The following is a 23905-nucleotide window of genomic DNA, read 5'->3' on the forward strand; positions in this document are numbered from 1 at the left end:
TCCATGCTTTAACTGTTTTTAACTCTGAATTTTAAATTGCTGTAACCCCCAATGGGACCTGCCGATGAAGGGCAGGGAATAATTTTAATAATAACAATGGAATCCATTCCATTTATTGGTTCCTGAGGACATGGGCAAAGTCATTGGGGACTTGTGTCCACCCACTTGCTTTCTTGACCCTTGACCTTTGTGGCTGGTGAGGGCCAGCTGGGAAGGAGTGAAGCCTCATGGACCAGCAGCCATAAACAAAACTCTGCAGCTGGGTGAAATGATGCTACCACTAAAGGAGGCTGCGGTCTGAGCCGTTATGAAAAGTCCTCCCTGAATCCTGCTGATCTGAACTACGGACCTGCCACAATTAAGCAGCCCTGTGTGAAAGAGCAAGGTCATCAATATGCTGGTGCCACCTTACTTTATTTTCCAGTATCCTCTGATCTGAGAGCTGATCAAGAGATCACAGAATTATAGAGCTGTAGAGCTGGAAGGGACCCTCTCCTTACACCTGTCCCTGCAACGCAGGAATCACAGCTACAAATGTGTGGAGTTACGGCAACCACTTGTTGGGTCCAGCTCTCCGTGAAAGAGTGGCTAGGCAGCCTTTGGTTGCTCCCTAGCCCTGCTGCAAATCCTTGTGCTGGGTTTCTGCAGCCCTTCCTCACTGAATGAGACTTCCTTTCCATCATGCACACAACAGACATGTGTTCTATGTTGAACCGCCCTTGAAGACGGCTCGGAAACTTTCACTATCACAGAAAGCAGCAACTCTTCTTTCAACTAGAGCACAAAGAGACCACATTGCTTCCAATTCGATGCAGCTATACTTGCTGCCAATTTGCTTCCAGGCTCAATTCAAGGTGCTGACCTGACCTTTCTTCTACATTTTAAAGAACTGAGCTGTTAGCAGCCTAAGATTCAAAGAATCCTACTCAAGTTAGGGGACGAACTAGAAAACCTTCAGGTCTTTTAAAGCTCTGCCTAGAGTTCAATATGTAGTTCTTATAAAGTAAAAAGAACAGTAGTATCACTGCTACTTCAGTGTCTACGACTTCCACAGAGCTGTTGCAGCCCTTTTCAGGATAACTCACAGGAGTTATCCCCTCAGGGCACAAAGAGAATGAATCTTCTCTTCTCCAGAAGCAATAGATGACTTTCAGTATGGCCTAATGATGATTTCTGGGGCTGAGTGGGGGCAGTGAGAAGTTAACTGAAAATCACTTTCTGAGCTGATGCTGCTGAGCTTAAGAAGATGAGCGGGAAGCATGACTCTTTTGACCTCCAGCAACTGCTGCTGCAGCTTCTGTTCAAAGGAGCATCTCAGCAGGAACGGGGTTGAGAGTCTGTAGTCACTGCAAAAAGCTGAGCAAGGCAGCAGAGAGTCTGGACTCTTCCTGTTCACTGCAGCTTCCCTGCCTGCCATGGCTAAAGGCTGGGAAAGTATACTTCCGACTTCAGGGCACCATGCTTTTAAAACCCAGCATCAACTTCCAAGGAAACAGCCCTGCACTGGATGGAGGGAAAGTCCGGGTCCTTCAGTGCCAGCATCAAGATACTCTAACCACTTCCTCATGCAGAGCCCACCTGTTGCGTCACAAGCCCCAAACCATGACTCAGAGTAAGCCAGCAGGCACAAGTGCAGCTACAGGCAGGCCTTTTGAAAGCCTTGCCAAATTTAGCTGCTTAGGTGTCTCCAATGTGGTACGGAAATATTTATTATACCATAGCGTACTCTTTTAGACTCTCCTGCAACCTGAAGGTGGCACAAAATTAGTCAAAGAGATTTTCACAAAAGCAGTAAGGCCTGCAGTATTTTTATTCACGAATTGAATGGGGGGGGGGAGCTTTGCACCAGGTAAAAAACTGGTTAAATGTTATGCAACCCTCTAGAGATATATAATGAAGCTGCATCTTGCCACAAAAAGTTTTTCTACCCTCAAAGGACCAAGCACGACAATTTCTGAGGAACAGCTTTGTCAGGAACTCTCGCCACGTCTCCACATGCAGTGTCCCTGCAATGTCCACTGAAGGCCTCCCTCAAGCAATGGATACTCCAGGCAGTATGCATACTTCTTGTGGTCCTAAACGCTGAGCAGATATAGACGCACGTCCATGACAGTTTGTTCAAGCTAGTGCAACCCCACTAGGAAGCACCAACAGGCCTATTCTGCTTATTCTGCTTCTGCCCTGGAGTCTGCTCGACTTGCGTTAACTTCCGGGCTTCAGAATTTACTTGCAATATTGAAAAGCCCAAGGAAATCCACACAAGACGACGAGGATAGAAAACAACAGAAGGAGAAGGAGAAGGAGAAGAAGAAAAAAAATAGGTGTTTTCAGCTTAGAGGAGGCACGGGTAACCAGACTGGCAGTTCTTTATGCACCTGAAAAGGGCAACACCTGAACACAACCTCCTTCCTGCTGGCCTCTCGCAGCAGGTATTGACAATGAGGGGGCAATGGGGACATTGAGTAATTTTGACAGCCTGTGCGTTACAAGTTGCCAAGCGAGGCCACAGTCCTGACAATTGTAATTATTTTAAAACATGCTGGATAAACATTTGATCTGGCGCAGGGTAAAGAAGCAGGTGTGGTAACTGGCTGTCATGCTAAGTATCAGAAGCCCAAGCAACAGGTTTATGGCCAGCTGTAAAAAAGCGATTATCCCGTAGAGCTGAAATTCATCACTGCTCCCGCAGGTCCCTTTCTGACACGAGAGATGAGCTAAGTGAGACTCAACAAGACTCAGAAGGGGAAGGACGCATGACCAGATCCGCACATGGTTAGGAAAGGAAGTCAGCTTTTATCGCACATCAACTGGCAGGCTGATCGCTGCAAACCCGCACTGTATTATAGCCCACATTTTTCTCCAAGATGCTCAAGGTGGTGTACATGGTTCTCCCTGAATCCCCACAACAATCCTGTGAGGTAGGCTAGGCTGAGAGGCAGTGGCTGGCCACAGGTCACCCACACCCAGTGAGCTTCATGGCTGAGTGGGGGTTTGAGCCCTGATCTCTTAGGTTTTGGTCCAAACACCCTAAACCCAGAGCTTACCAAACTTTTCATACTGGTGACACACTTTTGAGACATACATCATTTCATGACACAGCAATTCAGTTTTACTAGCAAACCAGAGGTTAAGCTAACCCCTTTCCAGCCCTGGGAGGAGCGTGGGGAGTGTTCGCACGATGACACACTAACGTGTCGCGACACACAGTTTGGAAAGCTCTGCTCTAAACACTACACAAGCTAGTTAGCTCTCTAGTCCTCACAGAAAAATCATCAGAAACAAATTGTATTTCTACTGAGTGTTTAGCACCCCAAGAAGGAAGTTGCTTGAGATATCCATTGGTCAAGAGAGGACTTCAGTGAACATCCTTCCTACAGAAGCACTCCAGCACCTCTCCACATCTGCTTCTCCAAGCAACAGCTGTCACTTTCAACAAGCAAATGCCTGCCGAAGTCCAAATTTGGCAAGCAGGCAAACTTTGAAACCAAATTAAGCTAGGCATGTTCTGCACAAAATAGGACTAACAAGTTTTTTATGTGGCTGTGGCTGAAGACTTTGGCTTCACAGCTCGTTTAAAGTTCTGGCACCTGAGATAAAGGAGTTTTGGTTTGCCAGTAAGACCCGCAGACACTGCTGGAAGAACCAGCCGCTATGGGTTTTCATATTGGAAAACTAGTGTTTCCAGAAATGTGGTTGCCGCTGGGAAGCCTTAGAAATGCCAAGGAAATTACTGCTGCTGGTTCGCTAATACTTGCCCACACCCAGTGCAAGTCACGTTATATAAAAATAACTGCTCACCTCTCTGTGGCAGTAATACAGGATGCAAGTGGGGTTCGGTACTGGCAACATGTGTAATGCACCATAAGAACTACCACACTGGATCATGCGCTCACATGTAGGTTACTACTAATGCAATAATCTCAACCTGTCATTTGTTTGCCAGCATCTAGTTTTTATTCCTCTTTTATACGAAGTCTAACAGTGGATGCTAGAACTGTCACCCTCCTCTCCATAAACAGTATCAATTCCTTGTGGCAGTGAATTCCACAGTCCAGTGCTCAGGAGATGGCAACAGGCTGCCTCTTCCTCAACACTTATTTGTGCTGTTGTCAACTGAGGAGAGAGAAACTCAGGGTCCCCTCAAACAAAGGTCAACAAGGACATTTCCCACTCCTCTTGGGAATTCCAACAAGAAAAACCACTTAGAAACTGGTGTGCAAATATTCCAACTCTGACACGCTTACAACCTCTCTCCCCCCCCCCTTTTCTCTCCCTCTGCCAAGCCACTTGATAAACCTACGTTAGTTAAGGTTATGCTGACATGCAGCTATTTTAAACAACTGCGATGCAGTTATGGGAAGTTTCAACATGAGAAACTGGCAATGGTGCATCGTGGCCATCACTTCGCAAATCAATCTCCTGCATGGGGCTTCCCTAGATCTTTTGGAATGCTCCGACACCACAAACAAGCAGGGAACAGTGGATTCTCCTCTACTACATTCCGGAGCTCAGATACGATACAGCAGATGTGTTCTAAATACTTTTCTGTTTTACCCAATGCCTGATAATAGTGCACTGTTTGCACCTACAGTCACATTCTTTAGCTCAATGGAAAGAGGACAGTTGACACTCGAGAACAGCTAAACCTCAAGCCTGAAACAGTCAAATTTTTCTTCTGAAAAAAAATCAGCAGGTTTCAGATAGAAAGCACACTTCTTCCACAAAAGGCCACTCTTTTTTTGCTCTCCTCTATGTAAAGCAGGAAATAACCACTTTTACTTCAAGCTAGCTGCCTTTCTCGGAGGCTATTTCAAGATGCGTAGTGTTTTTTGTTTCCTAGCCTGAAACTGCCTACAGAAAGAACCATTGTGGAGTTGGGGAGGGGAAACTCTCAGGCACACTAGGAAAAAAACACCAGTATAAGACCACCAAAAATAGCTAGGATTTAAGCAGACATCAGAACGCAGGTTGGCAAGGAAGGAGCTCCAAAATACTTTACAAGTTTCTTTTCCAAACCTCCAAGAAGGGAAGAACAATTCACAACTTCAACTTCAAAGCAGAGCACAAGGGATGAAAAGAGCCCAGGGATGAAAAGGAACATTATTTTATACCCCAAAGGATTAAGAAAAGGCAAAACCGGCTCCTTACCCACAACTTTTTCCTTACCTGCTATTGTGGCATCGTCTAGGTAGGTGCCTGGAGGTCTCTCCCCCTGTCCATGGTGCAGAAGGAAGCCGCAAAGGATCCATATGGCTATTCTGGACCATACATCCATGTTGTGTCTGGCAAAGGAGACCCTTCAGCGTTTCTCGTGTGTCAGGAGTTCCTCGGCATCAGTTCCCAACAGAAAAAGAAGTCCAGATTCCCAGGGATACTCCAAGTCCTGATTCTTTCTGTCCTTAGATTCTTATATTCCAAAAGAGTACAGGAAGTGTCCACTAGCCCAGAAGTAGAGCCAGGTTGTTTCCAAAAGCTGCAGAAGTAAAGGTTGGAAAGGCTTTAAGGAGTTTTTCCCCTAGCCGCTGAACACAGCTCGAAATTCTGCCCCAGATCCAACAGCCTCCCAAAACCTTTTCTATATCCGCAGAACAGGCGCTGAAAGGCTCGTCTTACCTCTAAGTGGGGGTGTCATACAAATCCTAAACGCTTAAAAGCATCCGTTTCCAACATGCAACATAACTGGGAAATTAGTAAAAATATTCTCTGGGCTTGGCTGCTTTCTTTCGCAAATTATGTACTAGGCTGCTGAAGCAACCCAACCAATGAAGCAGTAATCCAAGCACATCCCCAAAACTGCCAGCAGGTTTAGAACAGTTTAGCTGATTCAGAACTAGAGGAGACCAGATTATGCCTGGTATAATAGAACTGTAACAGATTCTAAACGCACACACACATTATTTGCCAAGCTAGATTTTCAGTCTTCACACCGCAGGAGTCTCAGTCTGACTGCTAAAAGCCTAACAAGCATTTACTTTTCACGGAACCCAGGAAATCTCTCTGCAAAGAGGCACATGCAGGTGAATTCAGAGCAACACCACCACGCAGCATGTAGAAAACGTGGAAGAGGAACACGTCAGCCAGATAAAAGATTAAAGAAATGGGGGCCCTGTTGCACAAGTTGCCCCCTTTTGTCCTCTCAAAAAGAAAACTTCTTCAGAACCAAAGGAAAACGTCTGGGGACCAGCTACCCCCTCTCATCAGACTCCTGCGCTCTTTTCAGGGGCAAGAAACAGCAGCCTTGCAACCACCTGGATCAGACCTTCCCGGCTTGGCGTCCCCTGGATTCCACTCCGCCAACCGAAGGCTGCCAAACCATTTAATCCATTTAAACTTTGGCTTCTGCACAACTTTCAAAGCGATATTTCTGTCTGTCTGTTTTTCTTTCTCTCTCTCTGCTCCACAAAATCACTCCCTGAAATCCCTTTTATCCCTTTTCAGACTATCCTGGGCCACTTTCCTTTCCTTCTACCCAGCTGTCCAGAAGAGTCTCCCCCAGGCCAGGCTGTGTGTCAAATGCTGAAAATAAAACAAGAAATAAAAAGCTTCGTCAGGCCGAAAGATTCTGCGTGTCTGTTTTTTTGGGGGGGTTTTAAAAAAATCTTGCTAAGCTCTCGGGGAAGGCGACCCAGCAAGTCCGGCCACGGATCTTCTCAAGGCACCTGGTGGCTTTTCCGCAGGAGGGACCAGAAGAAAGCCCCCCACCCCGCCGAGAAGCGGGTCCCTGGGGCGCCTTTCAGACGACAACGACGACGACGAGGAGCCTGGTGACAGTCCCAGGATCTGGCAGGCTTCCTTCTTCCAGAGCAGGAGGAGCTTTTCCTTGCTGGGCCTGGAGGGAGGGAAGCAGGGGGCGGAGGAGGGAGGCCTCACCTGCCCACAGGTGCAGCAGCCTCAGGTAAGAGCTCCTGGCTGGCGCCCACTCCCCCCCCCAACACACACAATGTCCCCCCCCCCACACGCGGGTGGGTCTTTCCTCTTCTTCGTCTCCTCAGGTGCAGGCCCCTCCCCCACACAACGCCCCCCCTCAAAAAATATGCCCCCCCACAAGCTGACCCCCCCCTCACACACCCCTTCCGCCCCCCCCCCCCACAAGGGCCTTCCTGGGCTCCCAAATAGCCCCACGAGGGCTGCTCTCCTCTCTCAGGCACAGGGCACTGGGGCGGCCGGCCCTCGCTTCTTCCCCCCCCTCCCCGAAGTGGTCTCTCCTCAGCACGCCGCCCCCCCCCCCCGCCGCAATGGACTCTCCCACGAACTGCCTCTTTCCCCTCCTGCCGCGCGCGGGCGCGCCTGCGCTCCTCACTCACTCACGCTCTCTCTCTCTTCCCGCGTCCCCAAGTGGTATCTCCCACGGACGCGCTCGCCGCCCTCCCCCCCTTTCCCGCCCTTCTTATTGGTCTCTTCCTCGTCGTTCCGGCTGCCTCGGCGCTCCTCTCGCAGGAGGAGGCGGGGTTACGCGGCCCCGCCCATTCGTCCCCCCGGCAGCCAATAGAGCGCCGCGGTTGGCCCCCGGCGCGCAACTTGCCCGGCAGCGGCCTCTAGCGGCGGCGAAAAGTGAGAGCGCGGCCTCCTTGCAGCTTCAGGTGGCGAAGCTCCGCTCGGACTGCACCAATGGAGGGGTGGGGGGGTGTCCTGCTTGCTTTTCTTTATTTTATTCACATTTGCACCCGCTAGTCAGCCCAAAAAAATCTCCCAGAGTGGCTTACTTGAAGTCAAAACAAAATGCCCCCTACCTGCAGGCCCCCCTCCCTCCCTACATACATAAAAAATAATGTTATTATTTATACTCCACCCATCTGGTTGGGTTTCCCCAGCCACTCTGGGCGGCTCCCAACAGAATATTAAAAGCACTATGAAACATCAAACATTAAAAACTTCCCTAAACAGGGCTGCCTTCAGATGTCTTCTAAATGTCAGATAGTTGTTTATTTCCCTGACATCTGATAAATAGAACACACAAAGGAAAAGGGATAAGGAGGGAAGAGGAAAATAAACCTCAACATTTATAAAAACAAAAAAAATTCCTTCCAGTAGCACCTTAAAGACCAACTAAGTTAGTTCTTGGTATGAGCTTTCGTGTGCATGCACACTTCTTCAGATACACTGAAACAGAAGTCACCAGACCCTTCTATATAGTGAGAAGGTGGGGAGGGGTATTACTCAGAAGGGTGGTGGGATTGGGTGATTGGCAGATAGCTGTGATGAGCCTGTTGACGACTCTTAACGACTGCAATAGGTCTTACAGGAAAAAGCAAGGGGTGAGAAGGTGAAAAATGGCTTTGTCATGTATAATGAGATAAGAATCCAAGGTCTTTGTTCAGAGCAGGACTCTCCATGGTTTTATAGTCATACCTCAGGTTACAGCTGCTTCAAGTTGCATTTTTTCAGGTTATGGACTGCTGAAAACCGGAAGTACCGGAACGGGTTAATCCCGGGTTTTGGCAGTCGCGCATGCGCAGAAGCTCTAAATCACGCTTTGTGCATGCGCAGAAGCGCCGAATCACAACCCGCAAGTGCACAGACGCGCAGATGTGGGTTGCGAACGTGCATCCCGCACGGATCATATTCGGAACCCGAGCGTCCACTGTAAAACAATCTCAGAAAAAGTCATAATAACACACATTTGAAAGGCACTGTTGTTTAGTCGTTTAGTCGTGTCCGCCTCTTTGTGACCCCCTGGACCAGAGCACGCCAGGCACTCCTGTCTTCCACTGCCTCCTGCAGTTTGGTCAAACTCATGCTGGTAGCTTCGAGAACACTGTCCAGCCATTAATGGACTGGGTAAAGATATTAGCTGAGATTAGATGATCCTTGGGTCCCTTCCAATGCTAAGATTCTATGATTCTATGAATGGTTTCATCTGGCAATAAAGATATGAAAGGAAGGCACCGGGCGAGCCTCTCTGAAGACAGCATTCTACAGATGGGAGCCACCACAGAAAAGGCCCATTCTTGTGTTGTCATGCTCCAAACCTCTTGAGGAGGGGGACACAGAGAAGGGACTTGGATGACAAGTCCTGGACAGTTCGTTCAAGGAGAGACAGTCAGAAGTCCCCAAAGCCTGTTGCAATAAGAAGGTCTCTGCCTGTCTGCATTGCATTTGCTTTTATATCCCACCTTTTTCTCTCCCAAAGAGCTCATTTCAACAACCCTGTGAGGCAGGTTAGGCTGAGAGGCAGTGGCTGGCTACCGAGGGCACCCAATGAGCTTCATGACTCAGCGGGGCTTCGAACCCTGGTCTCTCCCAGGTCTTAGTCTAATTATTGTATTTTAATATTTAATATCTGGGGAAACCCTGCCAGATGGGTGGAGTATAAATAATAACTTCTTCTTCTTATAATAATAATTATTAACTGCTATACCACACCCTGCATTGCGATTATTGGCTCATCCCCCCATGGAACACACAAGTCCTGCAGGAACAAAGTTTGTGAGTTTGTGCACAAGACATTTTGCTGTCTGAGGCAAAGGACAAGATGACCCCTTCCCTCCTGGCAGCACACACAGAAACCAACTGAGCTAATGATGATGATTTTTAAAATTTATATACCACCCTTCATCACAGAAAACACAATTACTACTAATAATAATTGAATCCCCTCTCCAAACACATTAAAAAGGTCAAAGGAAGAGCATTCCACAGACAGGGAGCCACTGCAGCAAAGGCCCTGTTCTTGTGTTGCCGCCATGAAGAAGGGCTTCCGATGAGGAACGCAAAGTCTGGGTCAGTTCTTGCGGGGAGAGGCGGTCCTGGAACATTATGGTCCTGAGCTGTTTCAAGCTTTATAGGTCAAAACCAGACCTTTAAATTGGACCAGGACTAGCAGCCAGTTCCATTGGACCCGGATTGATGTAATAGGCTGAAACCATGGAAGCTTACTCTAGTCAGTGTTTTCCAGGGCACCTGAGGTCCGCCACAGGTACAAGGCAGCCTGCATGGCACTCGCAGCTCTGTCCACCCCCCGTCCTTCAGCATTTGCAGCCTGAGGCAGCTGCCTCACCCCAGGACGGCCCTGACCTTAGGTAAAGGGACCCCTGACCATTAGGTCCAGTCGTGGCTGACTCTGGGGTTGCGGCGTTAATCTCGCTTTATTGGCCGAGGGAGCCGGCGTCCAGCTTCCAGGTCACATGGCCAGCATGAGTAAGCCGCTTCTGGCGAACCAGAGCAGCGCAAGGAAACGCCGTTTACCTTCCCGCCGGAGCAGTACCTATTTATCTACTTGCACTTTTGGGTGTCCTTTCGAACTGCTAGGTTGGCAGGAGCTGTGACCAAGCAACGGGAGCTCACACTGTCGCGGGGTTTCGATCGCCGACCTTCTGATCGGCAAGCCCAAGAGGCTCGGTGGTTTAACCCTCAGCGCCACCCGCTTACCTGGTCCTGACCTTTGTTGTTGTTGTTTAGTCGTTTAGTCGTGTCCGACTCTTCGTGACCCCCTGGACCAGAGAACGCCAGGCACTCCTGACCTTAGGGATGCTGTATTTCAAAAAGTGGAAATCTGGACAGAAACGTTGTGGGAAATGGCACTGCCGACATTGGCTGCCAGACGTCTGGATTTTCTGGGACATTTAGCCGATTTCCCACCCAGACACTGCTTTTGACTGCAGTATTCCAGTTGTGTGCGGGAAATTCCGGACGAACAACTTTTCGTCCCTGCGCTCTGTGCATGTCTCCCCTCTAGAGGGCAGCAGGCTCCTTCCAGACCTCCTGCCAGGTTTTTTTATCTTCTCTCCTGGCAAATTTCAGCCCTGGGTCCACAGAAGGGGAGAATGGGACCACAGCAGCCATGGGGGCCTCCTGGCCACCCATCCATCTTGACTGCAGACCCAAGGCATCAAGGGTGAGCGTCCACAGCTGTTGCCTGCCATGAACCACTATTGCATGCATGTCCAAAGTCTGTTTCGGGGGCCTAATCCGGCCCGCCGGTCGATTTAATCCAGCCCCCGTGGTAGTACGTTTCCGAGTACAATTCAAAGTGTTGGTGCTGACCTTGAAAGCCCTAAACGGCCTCGGTCCAGTATACCTGAAGGAGCGTCTCCACCCCCATCGTTTTGCCCGGACACTGAGGTCCAGCTCCGAGGGCCTTCTGGCAGTTCCCTTACTGCGAGAAGTGAGGTTACAGGGAACCAGGCAGAGGGCCTTCTCAGTGGTGGCACCCACCCTGTGGAACGCCCTCCCACCAGATGTCAAAGAGAACAAGAACTACCAGAGATTTAGACGACATCTGAAGGCAGCCCTGTTTAGGGAAGCTTTTAATGCTTAATAGACTATTGTATTTCAATATTCTGTTGGAAGCAGCCCAGAGTGGCTGGGGAAACCCAGCCAGATGGGCGGGGTATAAATAATAAATTATTATTATAATAAATTATTATTATAGTATATGACCTGGGGTAAAATTCTAAAAAAAGCTCAGCAACTTAAATCCTAAAAAAAGCACAACAACTTAACAACTTGGGTCAGCCCTCATGCATGTTCATTTCATCAAATCTGGCCCTCTTTGAAAAAAGTTTGGGCGCCCTGCTATTGGATTGGCAGCAGCAGATAGATACCGAATCACAGAACTGCAGAGTTGGGGGGACCCCGAGGGTCATCCATTCCACCCCCTGCAATGTAGAAATCTTTCGCCCAACGTGGAACTCGAACCCCATGACCGTGAGATGAAGAGTCTCATGCTCTACTGACCGAGCCATCCCACAGGCACCATGTTATATGCCGAGGATAATAATTGATTCTCTTGTAAATTATGCTGTTTAAAATGTGCATTTTAAATCTGACTTTCTTTCGTAATGTTTTCTTTCGAAATGTTTGGGGGTTTTTTTGTTAACTTTGTTGCGTTATAGACAGTAACCTGAAATGCAGAGATTTAGTATATTTTTCTGTTATCGGCAGCCTGATTAACAATAGCCTTGATACTGGAAACAATCTATAGAAATCCCCATTGAAATATGATTAGATAATATTTGGAATGTGGCTCTCTTGGAACACCTTACTGGTCACAGAAGGGAAATTAAAGGCATTTCAAGGAGAGACGCTTTTGGTCTTATCTTTTCCTTTCCAAATAAGATGGAAGATATTTTTATTCCAGCCCCCCCAACACAACAATCTCTGTGGATAACACATAAATAAAGGTATTGTTTCTATACTATGTACGGCATATGAAACTTAATAAGAATGTACCACTGGACAAGTTACTGTAGTTATATGCTGTTCTTGTATTTAAATGAAAAACAGTTTAAAAATACCAGTACTGGTTTAAAAAAAATCTTTGCTGCTTTAAATGTGAGTTCTGTAGTTGGCCTCCTTCACAATGTTTTGCTTTGAAATCTTTGAGATAATATTTTAGTTTCCTGTTATGTTGCCTGGAATGTATACTTTAAATTTGACTTTCTTCAATAATACCTTATTCTGGGTTGTTTTATCTGCTGCATTAATGTGTTGTAAACTGCTTTGAGATTTTTTCCCTTCAAAATATAAAGCAGTATAGAAATGAAAACAGTGGTATTTTGGTTCCCAAACTTAATCTGTTCCGGAAGTCCGTTCCAAAACCAAAGCGTTCCAAAACCAAGGCGTGCTTTCCCATAGAAAGTAATGCAAAATGGATTAATTCGTTCCAGACTTTTAAAAACAACCCGTAAAACAGCAATTTAACGAGACCATTGATCCACAAAATGAAAGCAATAAACAATGTACAGCAGTCACACAACCAATCAATCAGTAGCTGAACTGGGTTCCATGCAGTCACAAAAACAAAACAAAAAAGAGCCGCAAAAACAAAAATGCAAAATAAATAGCAAAAACAGACAGACTTCAGCGAAATACTCAAAACGGAAGTGTGGCACTCAAAACGGAGCACGTTCGGCTTCTGAAAACGTTTGCAAACTGGAACACTTACTTCCAGGTTTGCAGTGTTTGGGTTCCAGGTTGTTTGAGTACCAAGGCATTTGAGAACCAAGGTCCCACTGTACTAGCCCACGCTGATTGTGAGCAGCTCTCCAGGGTTTCAGGCAGAAAGTTTTTATTGGTAACCCTAGTTGGGGACACTCAGGGATTGATCCTGAAACTTTGTGCAAGCAGAGCAGTTGCTCTCCCAGCCCCTGCCAATACAAAGACTCCTGAGCTCACCAGAGCCTCTTCAATACATACAGTCCCTACCGTATTTTTCGCCCTATAGGACGCACTTTTTACTCTCCAAAAATGAAGGGGAAATCTGTGTGCGTCCTATGGGGCGAATGCAGGCTTTCGCTGAAGCGTGGAGAGCGAGAGGGGTCGGTGCGCACCGACCCCTCTCGCTCTCCATGCTTCAGGAAGCTATAAGCAAGCCTGGGGAGCCCGCGGGAGTTCCCGCAGGGCTCCCTAGGCTGTGGATAGCAGCCTGCTTGCCCGGAGCGTGGGGCGCGCCGAAGCAGAGCACCCTGCGCTTCGGGCAGATATCCGCAGCCTAGGGAGCCCTGTGGGCGTTCCTATGGGGCGAAAAATACGGCATTTTGTAATTATGGGCTCTCACAGTCACTCTTTTCTATTGGGATTCCATCACATGTCCCTCAAATTAAAGTTGTCCAATTACAGCTGGAGGCCTGGAAGCAATCTGCGATTAGCAGTGATTCCTGCATTAAAGGCTGGGGCTGGACTGGATGACCCCTGGGCTCCCTTCCAACTCTACTGTGCTGGTCCGGGGGGGGGGGAGGTTACTGTGGGGTGAGGTCCAGGGCCTGAGTTGAGGGTCAGCAGACAGTCCTCCTTGGGTGAAGCGCGGTCCACAGCGAGGCAAGGACAGGAACTCTGGGGGAACAGGACTGGATGCTGGCCGAAACAGCTCATCAACGACATTGCTCCCGCAACCTGGGACCGGGCTGACTGGCCTTTATCTTCTCTGAGGCCAGGGGCGGTCCCAGCCCCCAGGAGACCTGCCTCTCCTGGCACTTCCGGGTTGGCGCCTCCAGGCAATGGCGGAGTTCCTCCTATCGGGAGGAATTTGCTCTGTGGAAATTAGGGTCTGACCGCCACGGCGAAGGCGGAGACCCGTTGAAATCACAGGCGGGAGAAGCTTGTGAACCTGGGATTCGGCTGGCACCTTTTGCGCCTCCCCTACTCGCGGGGAAACCCTGATTTGGGGATCCGGAGCGAAGTGGGGTGAGCGACGCGGTGCTTTGAATCGACTGCTTCTTTCACGGAGTGAAGCCGCATCGCTGTTGCCGGAGAGCGCTGACTTTTTCCTGTGGACAATTTGACTTTAAACAACTACCCAACGGAAAATTGGATCTTTAAATTCATTAATTTGGCATCGAAGCGGGAAGGTTTTAAACAGGAAGTCCGCCTTCCTCTTTTGTAAATAGATTGAAGCAAAGACGTTGCAAGTTAAAGCCTTGGAAAGTATTTTGTAAAGGATTAAATCTCCATCGGTTAAAACTGTTAAAAACCCCCCTTGGAAGCAGGAGAAGGGGGGGGGGAATTTTGGACTTAGTGAGCCTGCAGAAGAGAGTGAAAAATTAAATTACCACTGCTCTGAACCTGGAAAAGGGCTGCCAGCAGAATTAACATTTTGGGAGAGTTCATTGACTGTGAACGGATAGCATGTTGACAGATGGCTAAATAAGAGAAATATATTGTTTCCATTGTCCTCTTCTGCGTTCAAAAAGGAGGAAAAGTAATTGAAAATTGAAACTAACTTTATATTTTAAAATGCGCATGAAAGGATCGATACAAGTGGAGACTGTTTCCCTCTAGAGGGAGCTTTTGAAACTATTACAAGAGTGGTTTTTTCCAGCTGCAAGATAAGAGCTGTGAGAATCAGAGATTGACCTTGGACTTTAAGAATGTTGACAGAAGGAGCTTTAGTGACTGTTTTATGTAAGATAAGCTACTCGCTGGAACAGCTTCACAAAAAGACGGATGTTATGAATTCCAAACTTGAGAACTTGGAACAAAAAGTGATAAATTTGGGACAAAAAGTGACCATTAATATAGAAATTGCTCAGGATTTGATACAGGAAACTACTTTGACAGGACAAACTGGGGAGAAGAAGGAGAAAGTTGTGGTTGTTGAACCTAAAGTAATACAAGTGGAAGCCCCAGCCTTTCAGAGGCAAATCGAGGACTATAAGTGGAGGCCTCTTATGAATTAATATAGAAAAAGTCAGAATTTGAAGATTGGAGCCCTGCCTGCACTGGAGAAGGAAAGTTGGATAGACTCTTTCATGCAGGGATTTATTGACCTTTGGGTTCTGAATCTGGGTCAGGAGGTGATTGGAGTTGTGGGGGTCTTTGGATCTGGAGGAGTCTTGAAACATGATTTGAGATATTGTATGGACCTTGGTTCTAGCTGTGGAGAGTTGGCTGGCCTGTCGAGAGGGAATGGGGGCATGGCTGGGTTGGGGCCTCCCTGAGACTTGCTCTTCAGCATTTTCAGCATCAAAGAATATGAAGAAGAATTGCAGAAGGGACTTGGAAAAGATTTAAGAGCCTCGGACAGAAGATCTCCAGGTTGATGAACTATATGGAATGGATTAAATCTCCATCGGTTAAAACTGTTAAAAAACCCCCTTGGAAGCAGGAGAAGAGGGGGGGGGGGAATGATTGGCAGAATCCGAGACCAGGGAGAAGAGATGGTGGTAGAAGATTGGGAAAGTCTAAAGTTTGTACATAGAAATATTGTAAAATTAATGAGTGTTTGAAAATTGTTGGAATGAAACTTTATGGCTTTAGCAGAAATGCTATAAGGAGTTAAGTATTAATAAGTATTTTAGTATTAATGGAAAATAAGGTTAAAAATATGTTAAGACATTCATAATGATAAAGGTAGAGAAAGATGGAAAGGATTTGCTGAAACAAGTAACAGAAGTAGAATACAAAAAGGGAGGTGAGAGGAAGTCGATGAAATAAGGGAATGAAAGACAGACTAATGAAATGGTATGCTATATTTTTTTTAAATTGTTGTTTTGTTTTGTTTAATTTAGTGTTAAGGTTGTGTTTTGTATTGTTTCTTCTTTTGTTCTTTTTTCTTGTCTGCTGTAAGTTTGAAAAGTAATAAAGATTTTTTTAAAAAAGAGAGAGACCCGCCTCTCCTGGCCTTAAGGCGAGCACTCCTCCTGGGAGAAACCAGTTCCCTCCGCCTCTCTGCCCTTCACCTCTGCAGTTCAGGAGAGGCTGAAGGGTTACTGGGCCCAGGGGGAGACTCACCTGCAGGCACTGAGTCCTCAACCACCTCCGGAGCCAGAGTGGATTCACCTGGTTCCTGCTCCTGAGGATCCGGCACAGGTGCAGGCGCTTCAGAATCAAGGCCCTGCCCCAGCTCAGCCGGCCCTGGAGGCGGGGACTCCTGTGCAGGCTGGGATTCCTCCGGTTCAGCCTCTGAATTGGATTCCCAGGCCATCACATCTACACTTCTACAATTCTGTGAGAGGATGATTGTTCTTTCTTTATCCTTTTCTTATTTAAATATATTTTTATTAAGCTTTACATAACAAATTTAAATTCAAACACACGGTTCACCTCCTCATTTAGGATTCTCTGAATCCCTTGACTTCCTTTCACCCTTCCAGGGTTACCATTGTCAATCTCCCCCCCCCCCCCATTCTGCTTATTTTATTTTCTCTAATTTGTGAAAAGAAGAATGATTTTTCCATAGTTTTTCACACATTACAAGCATGACTCAAATCTTGCCAAAGTTTTTAGCTGTTCACACTCTTCTCTTAAGTACATTATAAATTTCCCCCATTCCTTCTTAAAATTCTTCTCTTTCTGGTTTCTGATTTTCCCATACAAGTTTCGGCATTTTGTTGTAGTCCATCGTCTTCCTCAGCCATTCCTCTCTGGTTGGAACTTTGTCTTCTTTCCATCTCTGGGCCAGTACAGCGGTACCTCTGGTTGCGAACAGGATCCGTTCTGGAGGTCTGTTCGCAACCTGAAAAGAACGCAACCTGCATCTGCGCGGGTTGTGATTCACTACTTGTGCGCATGCGCATGATGTCATTTTGTGTGTCTGCGCATGCGCGAGTGGCAAAACCCGGAAGTGACCCTTTCTGCTACTTCCGTGTCGCTGTGGGACACAAGCTGAAAACGCGCAACCTGAAGCAAACGTAACATGAGGTCTGACTGTAGTATCTGCGCTGCTGTCGCCGCATACATAAATAGTCAAGGATGATTCTTCATGCACCTTGAAGCATAAAGGGCACGATGCAAGAAGTCTCATGCGCAGGCTTCATTTCATGTGAGCCCTGGAAGAGCTCTCCTGTGCCCGGAGGAAATGGAGAAGGTGAATCTTCGATCTGAATGTTGTTTTGGAACAAGACCTTGCCTGAACCCACAGTGACGGCAAATCTCTCTTGCAAATGACTTACGGAGGGCTTAACGAGGCAGGTTTCAGTAAGTGATGTTTGCCTTTGATGTAGCGCTCTGCGTGGGCAGAAATTTGCCAGAGCTTTGCAAAACACCTCCTACATAAAGCCTCATCAAACTTCACATACGTTTGGGCTGGTTTTTTGGTTTTTTGTTTAAATCAAAACCTTCCTGCGTTGCTCTGTGGCAAGGGGCGCCAGGTCTGTCTCACACTTGTCTGATTTCCGAGACTTTACAAATAGAGAATCGTGGAATTTTTCTCCCCCTTCCAATTCTTTGCTATCAATATTCTGGCCGCTGCTGTTGCGTAAAGGAACAAAACCCCAACTCGATACCATCGCTATTAGAAGGGCAAAGCAAGCTCTGTGAGTTTGTGGAAATGGCAAAATTGACAGCAATCATTAGAGGCGATTCAAATCAGAGAATAATTAAAGAGTGGGATGGGGTGAAGGAATACATGAAAAAATATGGTTCCAGAACTGGAATATTAATAGATAATGTGAAAAATCTGCAGGGGTAAGCAAGGAAATAATAAAATAATCAATTGAATAATTATTAAACTACAACAACACAAGATGGAAAAAGTAAAAATAAAATAAAATATTGAGATCACACATGTGTGAAGGGGAGTGGGGGGTATAGGGGAATTTATAAAAATTTCTAATATAATATTTCTAATAGCGTTGCATTTATATATAGCAAAGGGAAGTCTATAGCAATTAGGTATATTTTAATCTAGTTAACTATGTAATAGGCTTATGTTACAAAACAAATATGGATTTTGAATTTGATGTTTGTAATTCTTTTTCGGTTTTGGAATAAAGTTAAAAAAAGGAAAAGGAAAAACAAATAGAGAATTGTGGAGTTGGAAGAGGTCTTGGGATGTCGTAAGAACATAAAAACATAGGAGAAGCCTGCAGGATAAGTTAGCCAATGGCCCATCCAGTCCAGCGTCCTGTTCCCACAGTTGCCAGCCAGATGTCTGTTATGGGAAACCTGCAAACAGGATCCAACTGTGGTTCATAGACATCATAGGCCCACGGGTGGCGCTGGGCGGTTCGAGGTACTATTTCTGGGTTAGCAGAGTCTGTAACCTGAAGCGTATGTAATCCGAGGTACCACTGCACATACTGTTATGCATAACGAATAGGAAGATGATTTTTGATGCATGTTATTGTTAGATTTTCGACTGAATGATTTTTCTGTAAGTTATTCGACGTCCCTGGATGCAAGGGTGATTATAAAGAATGGGGGGGGGGGAACCATAAAAAATATTATATATAAAAAAGTTTGCTAGGGCCCTTCCAGTGTCCTCCACTGTTGGCGACTGCAAGTAGGGGAGCAGTGCTGTTACAATCAGGTCATAATAACGTAAGGAGAGCCTTTTGGATCAGATCGGCGGCCCCTCCAGTCCAGCATCCTGTTCTCACAGTGGCCAGCCAGATGCCCCTTATTATGGGAAGCCAGCATGCAGGATCCGTGCACCAGAGCCCTCTCTCCCCTCCTGTGGTTTGCAGCAACTGATATTCAGGAGAATTGCTGCTGCTGACCGCGGGGGCACAGCACAGTCGTGCTGGCAAGTAGAGAGATAATTTATTACGGTCGGAGACCAGCTTATAAAACACACTTGGGGGTACAATCCCAGAAGGGAAACAAACATTTAAAACAACGCATAACAATAAATTTAATATTTATAAATGTGATAAGCGTATAGACACTTAAAACTTTAAGATAAGCGACCGCAGAGAGATGACCCAGAGTCAGCCATGGAACCAAGTTTGGTTATTTTCTTAACGAACTAGTTTGATTCGGGGGAGGGCCTGCGCCTACAGATCTGTACACAGGATCTGGCAACCATCCGGGTCGTCTTATGATCTTTGCCTAACAGGAGAAGGTTGAATTTTGCTTTTCCTGGAGGTCAGTGAGCCTCACCAGCAGGGGATCCATGGTCTCACTATGTGCCTCTTTGTAAAAGGGACATCTAAAGAACAAGCGCTCTGGGCTTCCTATCTCCCCCAATGAACAGGCACAAGGTCTCTGAGCATATGGGACTTTGTAAAAGGACCCTTCAAGGACCAGCGAGGGCAGAGCTGAGCTTCTGGCGAGTGTAAAAGCCCTTCTTGCATTTTTGGATATGAGAAAGAAGAGATATGCTGCCAGTGCGGCTATAAATCTCTTGATTTCTCCAATTTTATAGTTGGGGCACCTTGTGCAGTCCTGTTGTCTCTCAGTGTCTATGATTCTTTGCCTGACCCAGACCCAGACTTAGAAGGGCTTGAGGGGCAAAACCCAGTTTCTGGAGGGTGTTCAGGACTGCTGTCTGCCAGCCTGACTAGAACTGGTCGCTGAGGATCAGTGGGACTATTCCTCGGGGGAGCAGATCCAACGCCAGATGCTGGCAAGTAGCAATCGATAGCCCTCTCCTGCATGAATTTGTGCAGTTCTCTTTTAAATCCATGTAGTCCAACCCACTGCTCCATACAGGATCTCCGAGCTAGAACAACCTAGGCAGAGCCCAGTCTGAAATCACAGATCCATCAGATCTTGGCACATCTTCTTGGCTCCAGCATCTTCATACTGTATGTTATGCAAACCAATGCTACAAAAATGTAGCCAAGGCCCTGGGCAGTTTGATGGCTGGAAAAGGGGAACATGAGCGCATAGGAAGAGCTGGCTGGATCAGGCCAGTGGCTCATCTCACACAGCATCTTGTTCTCACAGAAGCTGACCAGATCCCAGCGAGCAGGATCCGAGCACAGGAGCAACTCTCCCCTCCCCTGGTTTCCAAAAACTGGCATTTGGAAGCATTTCTGACTTTGTAGGGAGGGCAGAGCCATCGCGGCTGGTATAAGGTTAGCAGATTATTTCCAATGAATCCAGGGACACTTTTCAACTTCAATAGATTTTGTACGGGGACTGATTTGTAAATCCGGGGACTGTCTGCGGGGACGTCTGGTAACCTTAGGCTGGTAGCCACCCGTAACTTTCTTGCTAATGAATTTGTACAGCTGCCTTTTAAGGCTGTCCAAAGTGGCATTGCTGAAGCTAGGAAACTGACCGAAGGGCAAAAGGTGGGCCAGTTGGTATTAGCCCAGCCGGCTTAATGGAACTTCCACCTCCAGAGGCATTCCTGCTCCGAATTCCAACCAAGGGCAAGGTCGTTGTCCTCATCCCTCTGTCCCGTGCTGGAAGGGGGAGTGAGGTGGGGTTTTGTCTCAATAGACGGGATTGTTTTCGAAAGGAGGTGGCAACCAAGCTATTGGAAGCGCTTTCTGATAGTAAGAGCGATTCAGCAGTGGAACGGACGCGGGCTCTCCTTCACTGGATGTTTTACATATATATGTATATATACATTTTTATTAGTTTTTTAACATATTAATTCCAACATTCATACAACATAACTTCTCATCTTACGCAATATTTTTGGACTTCCGTCAGCACCTCTGACGATTTCCCATTCTTTATCACTTTTTATGCATTTCTTAATTTCATATTGCCTTTAGCTATCCATAACTAATAATTCTCATTATCTTTTTTGCAATATTTCAAATGATACACCTTACAAAACTTCTTGCAAACCTACTAGTGTAATTTGTTCATCACAATTGCTCTTCAAACAGTCCGTAAATTTACTCCAGTCTTCTGAGAATCTCTGGTCCCGCAGGTTTCGAATCCTTCCTGTTAGTTTAGTTTATCTAATTCTGCATAGTCCATCAGTTTCATCCTCCATTCTTCTTTCGTTGGTACTGTAGTTCTTCTTCACTGGACGTTTTTCAGCAGAGGTGGGACGGCCATCGCCCATGTATGATCTACAGTGGTACCTCGGGTTACAGACGCTTCAGGTTACAGATTCCGCTAATCCAGAAATAGTACCTTGGATTAGGAACTTTGCTTCAGGATGAGAACAGAAATCTGCGGTGCGGCGGCAGCAGGAGGCCCCATTAGCTAAAGTGGTGCTTCAGGTTAAGAACAGATCTCCAGAACGAATTAAGTACTTAACCCGAGGTACCACTGTACTTGAGATTTCTGCATTGCATGGGGTTGGAATAGATGACCTTTGGAGGTCCCGCCCAGCTCTAAAATTCTATGGTTTTTCAGCTGCCATCCTTTGCTTTGCAGGCGGTCGGGCAGAATGACCCCTGGGGTGGGGGTCCCTTCCAACGCCACGACCCTGGGGGGAAGGCAAGCTCCTCGGGGCAGGGACCAGCTTGCTTGCTTGCTTGCCGGCCACCCGCGGGGGTGGTCCGGGTCCAGGATCCGGGGCGGGCGAGGCCGAGGCGGTCCCGATCCCTGTCCAGCCGCTGCCTTGGCTGCTGCTTGCGCCCGCCCCGGGAGAGGCAGGTCCGCCCGGGCGCCGTCGAGGGGTGGGGCGCGCCGCCGCCGCCGCCCGGCTTGCCGAGCCCCTTCCCCGGCGGCGGCGGCGGCGAGCGAGCCTCTGCTCCTTCCCCTTCCTCGCACACTTCCTCCGGCCGCACTCACTTCCTCCGAGGAGGCGACCAGAAGCAGCAGCAGCAGCAGCAGCAGCAGCAGCGACGGCGGCGCCGCCCGGCCGGCCGCGCGCCATGCGCCCAGGTGGGTCTCCGGCTCCCCGACGGGGCGAACCCCGCGCGCAACGCTCCCTTTGCGCAAGGCGCGCCCGGGAAGAGGCGCCTTCCTCCGGCAGGGCAGGGCGCCCCGGGGCATGGGCAGAGGGCCAGCTGCTTCGGGGCGCGCCGCGATGGGCTGGGTCGCCCTTCTTCCCGATCCCGGGGCGCCGGGAGGAGGGGATCCCCGCTTGCTCCGCCACCCGCCCTCGGGGGCTCCGGAACCGGGTTCATCGGGGCTGACTCGCGAGTAGATCCCGGGGAGGGTTGATAACGGGCTGGCTGAGCTCGTGCCCAAGTTTCCCAACTCGGCTCCCCACTGCGTCTTTTCTGCCCGTTCACACGACCCACTTTCCTCGCACGGGTGCACACGTGTGTTTTGGGAACAGCTGGGCAGGTAAATTCATCCAGGACATCAAGTCGCGGCTTCTAAGGCAGGGGGAGTTCCTGAAACACGCGATCCCCCCCCTTTTTTTTGCTTGTTGAGATGGTACAGTCCTGAGGCGGGGGTCGGTCTGTGTCACGTGTCTTCCCCGGCATTTTTTGAATGGGTTCTGGCGGAGCCGAATGGAGGAGAAGTTTTAGCGACGTATCTAGGGGTCGTTGGCAGGAGGGAGAGGATTGCTCCCTCGAGCTGTGTAATGTCTGCACTGACTGGCAGCAGCTGGCCAGGGGTTTAGGCTGCTGTGCGGGGCAGTTGATTGACTTTTTATTTATTGCATTTATTTATGCATTTATATCTTTTCTCCAAAAAGCTCAAGGTTGCTTTTACAGGGCTCCCCCCTCCTTTGCATTTAATCCCCGCAACAACCCTGCCAGGTGGGACAGGGTGAGGGTCAGCGAGTGGCTGGCCCAAGATGGCACCGAGTGAGCTCTAGTGGGGGATTCGAACTCCGGTTTCTCCCAGGCCCTGGTCTGATGCTCTAAGTCAGGGTTTTCCCAACCTTGGCTCTCTGGTTGTTTTTGGACTACAACTCCCATCATCCTTAGCTGGCAGGGCTGGTGGTCAGGGATGATGGGAATTGTAGTCCCAAATCAGCTGGCGACCCCAAGGGGTCTTCTGCATGCAGGGCAGATGTTCCACCATGTAGCCGTGGTCCTTTGCCCAGAGATTTGGGCTGGGTGTGAGGCTGAACGGGAGTCCCGAAGGGGCAGAGGAATGGACACCTTGAGACTGGCTCGATTCGGCTGGATCCACTGTGGTGGCCTCGATCCGAGCTGCTGCGTGATCCTCTCACCCCCAGAACCTCCCGGAGCCTCCCAAAGGGGCCATTTCCTCAGTTTCTCCAGCCGCCCTCCGACTTCAGACAGAGATGTTTTCAATGGGAGGGACTTTCCAGCCGGTTGACGTGTGAGCGGCTTGGAAACCCCGTCTGGGAAGGACCTCCTTGAGTCACAGAGTTTGCGATCTGCTGGTGGCAGCAGCAGAAGCAGGAAGCCTTGACTCACGGTGTGAAAAGGGCCCTTCAGAGGTCATCCAGCCCAACCCCGTTCCAGTGCTACAAAATGCAGTGCTTCCTTTGGGGCAGCTTTGCTGGGGAAATGAAACCCCAAAACCCATATGTCTGCCCTCGGTTGCTTCTGGTTCCCGGATCTTTGTCCTGTTCCAGAGAGGTAGAGCGCCACTGAGCCTGGAGGCTCCATTTAGCTATCATGTGCAGCGATAGCTCTTTCCTCCTCCGTGAAATCTGTCTGCTCCTGCCTGCTTTTTTAAAAAAAGCAAATTTAAGTCACTTCGTTTGCACCAGCCTTTGCTGTCCTAGCACCCTCCAGACGGCCTGGGTTGGACTTCGATGATTGACATCTGCCCCTGCCAGTTGGGGCTGGTGGGGGGACGGAGGGCGCCAGGTTGGCGGAGGCTGCCCAGGCCCCTGGGATGCTGATTCAGCCGTGAGTCTCTGCCGTTTCCCCCACCACTTTCAATGAGGAACTGGGCGCAATCGACGATGATCCAAAGTTCCCTTTCTGTACTTCCCCCCGGTTGAGACACCGCT

At 48.3% G+C, this 23905-nt stretch overlaps 2 protein-coding genes across 11 annotated transcripts in view; one reads left to right on the forward strand and one right to left on the reverse strand.

Moving 5' to 3' along the window:
* Positions 1 to 6971, reverse strand: part of STIM1 (stromal interaction molecule 1) — a 104781-nt gene extending 97810 nt beyond the window's left edge. For 2 of the 9 annotated variants that reach the window (XM_079973589.1, XM_079973590.1), the window contains exon 1: positions 5167 to 6851. In XM_079973589.1, the coding sequence (XP_079829715.1) occupies positions 5167 to 5275 (109 nt within the window). In that variant the 5' untranslated portion in view covers positions 5276 to 6851. The other 7 variants (XM_079973591.1, XM_079973592.1, XM_079973586.1 and 4 more) reach the window with 6 other exon arrangements.
* Positions 6972 to 10505: 3534 nt separating this feature from the next.
* The window catches only part of RHOG (ras homolog family member G), a 47258-nt gene continuing 33858 nt past the window's right edge, over positions 10506 to 23905 (forward strand). The window contains exon 1 of one of the 2 annotated variants that reach the window (XM_079974190.1): positions 10506 to 10834. In XM_079974190.1, coding sequence (XP_079830316.1) covers positions 10781 to 10834 — 54 coding nt within the window. In that variant the 5' untranslated portion in view covers positions 10506 to 10780. Of the gene's footprint in view, positions 10835 to 21758; positions 21901 to 23905 lie in introns of those variants that run through there. The other variant, XM_079974191.1, reaches the window with a different exon arrangement.

Source organism: Podarcis cretensis, assembly GCF_951804945.1.
Source record: "Podarcis cretensis genome assembly, chromosome: 4".
NCBI lineage: Eukaryota > Metazoa > Chordata > Lepidosauria > Squamata > Lacertidae > Podarcis > Podarcis cretensis.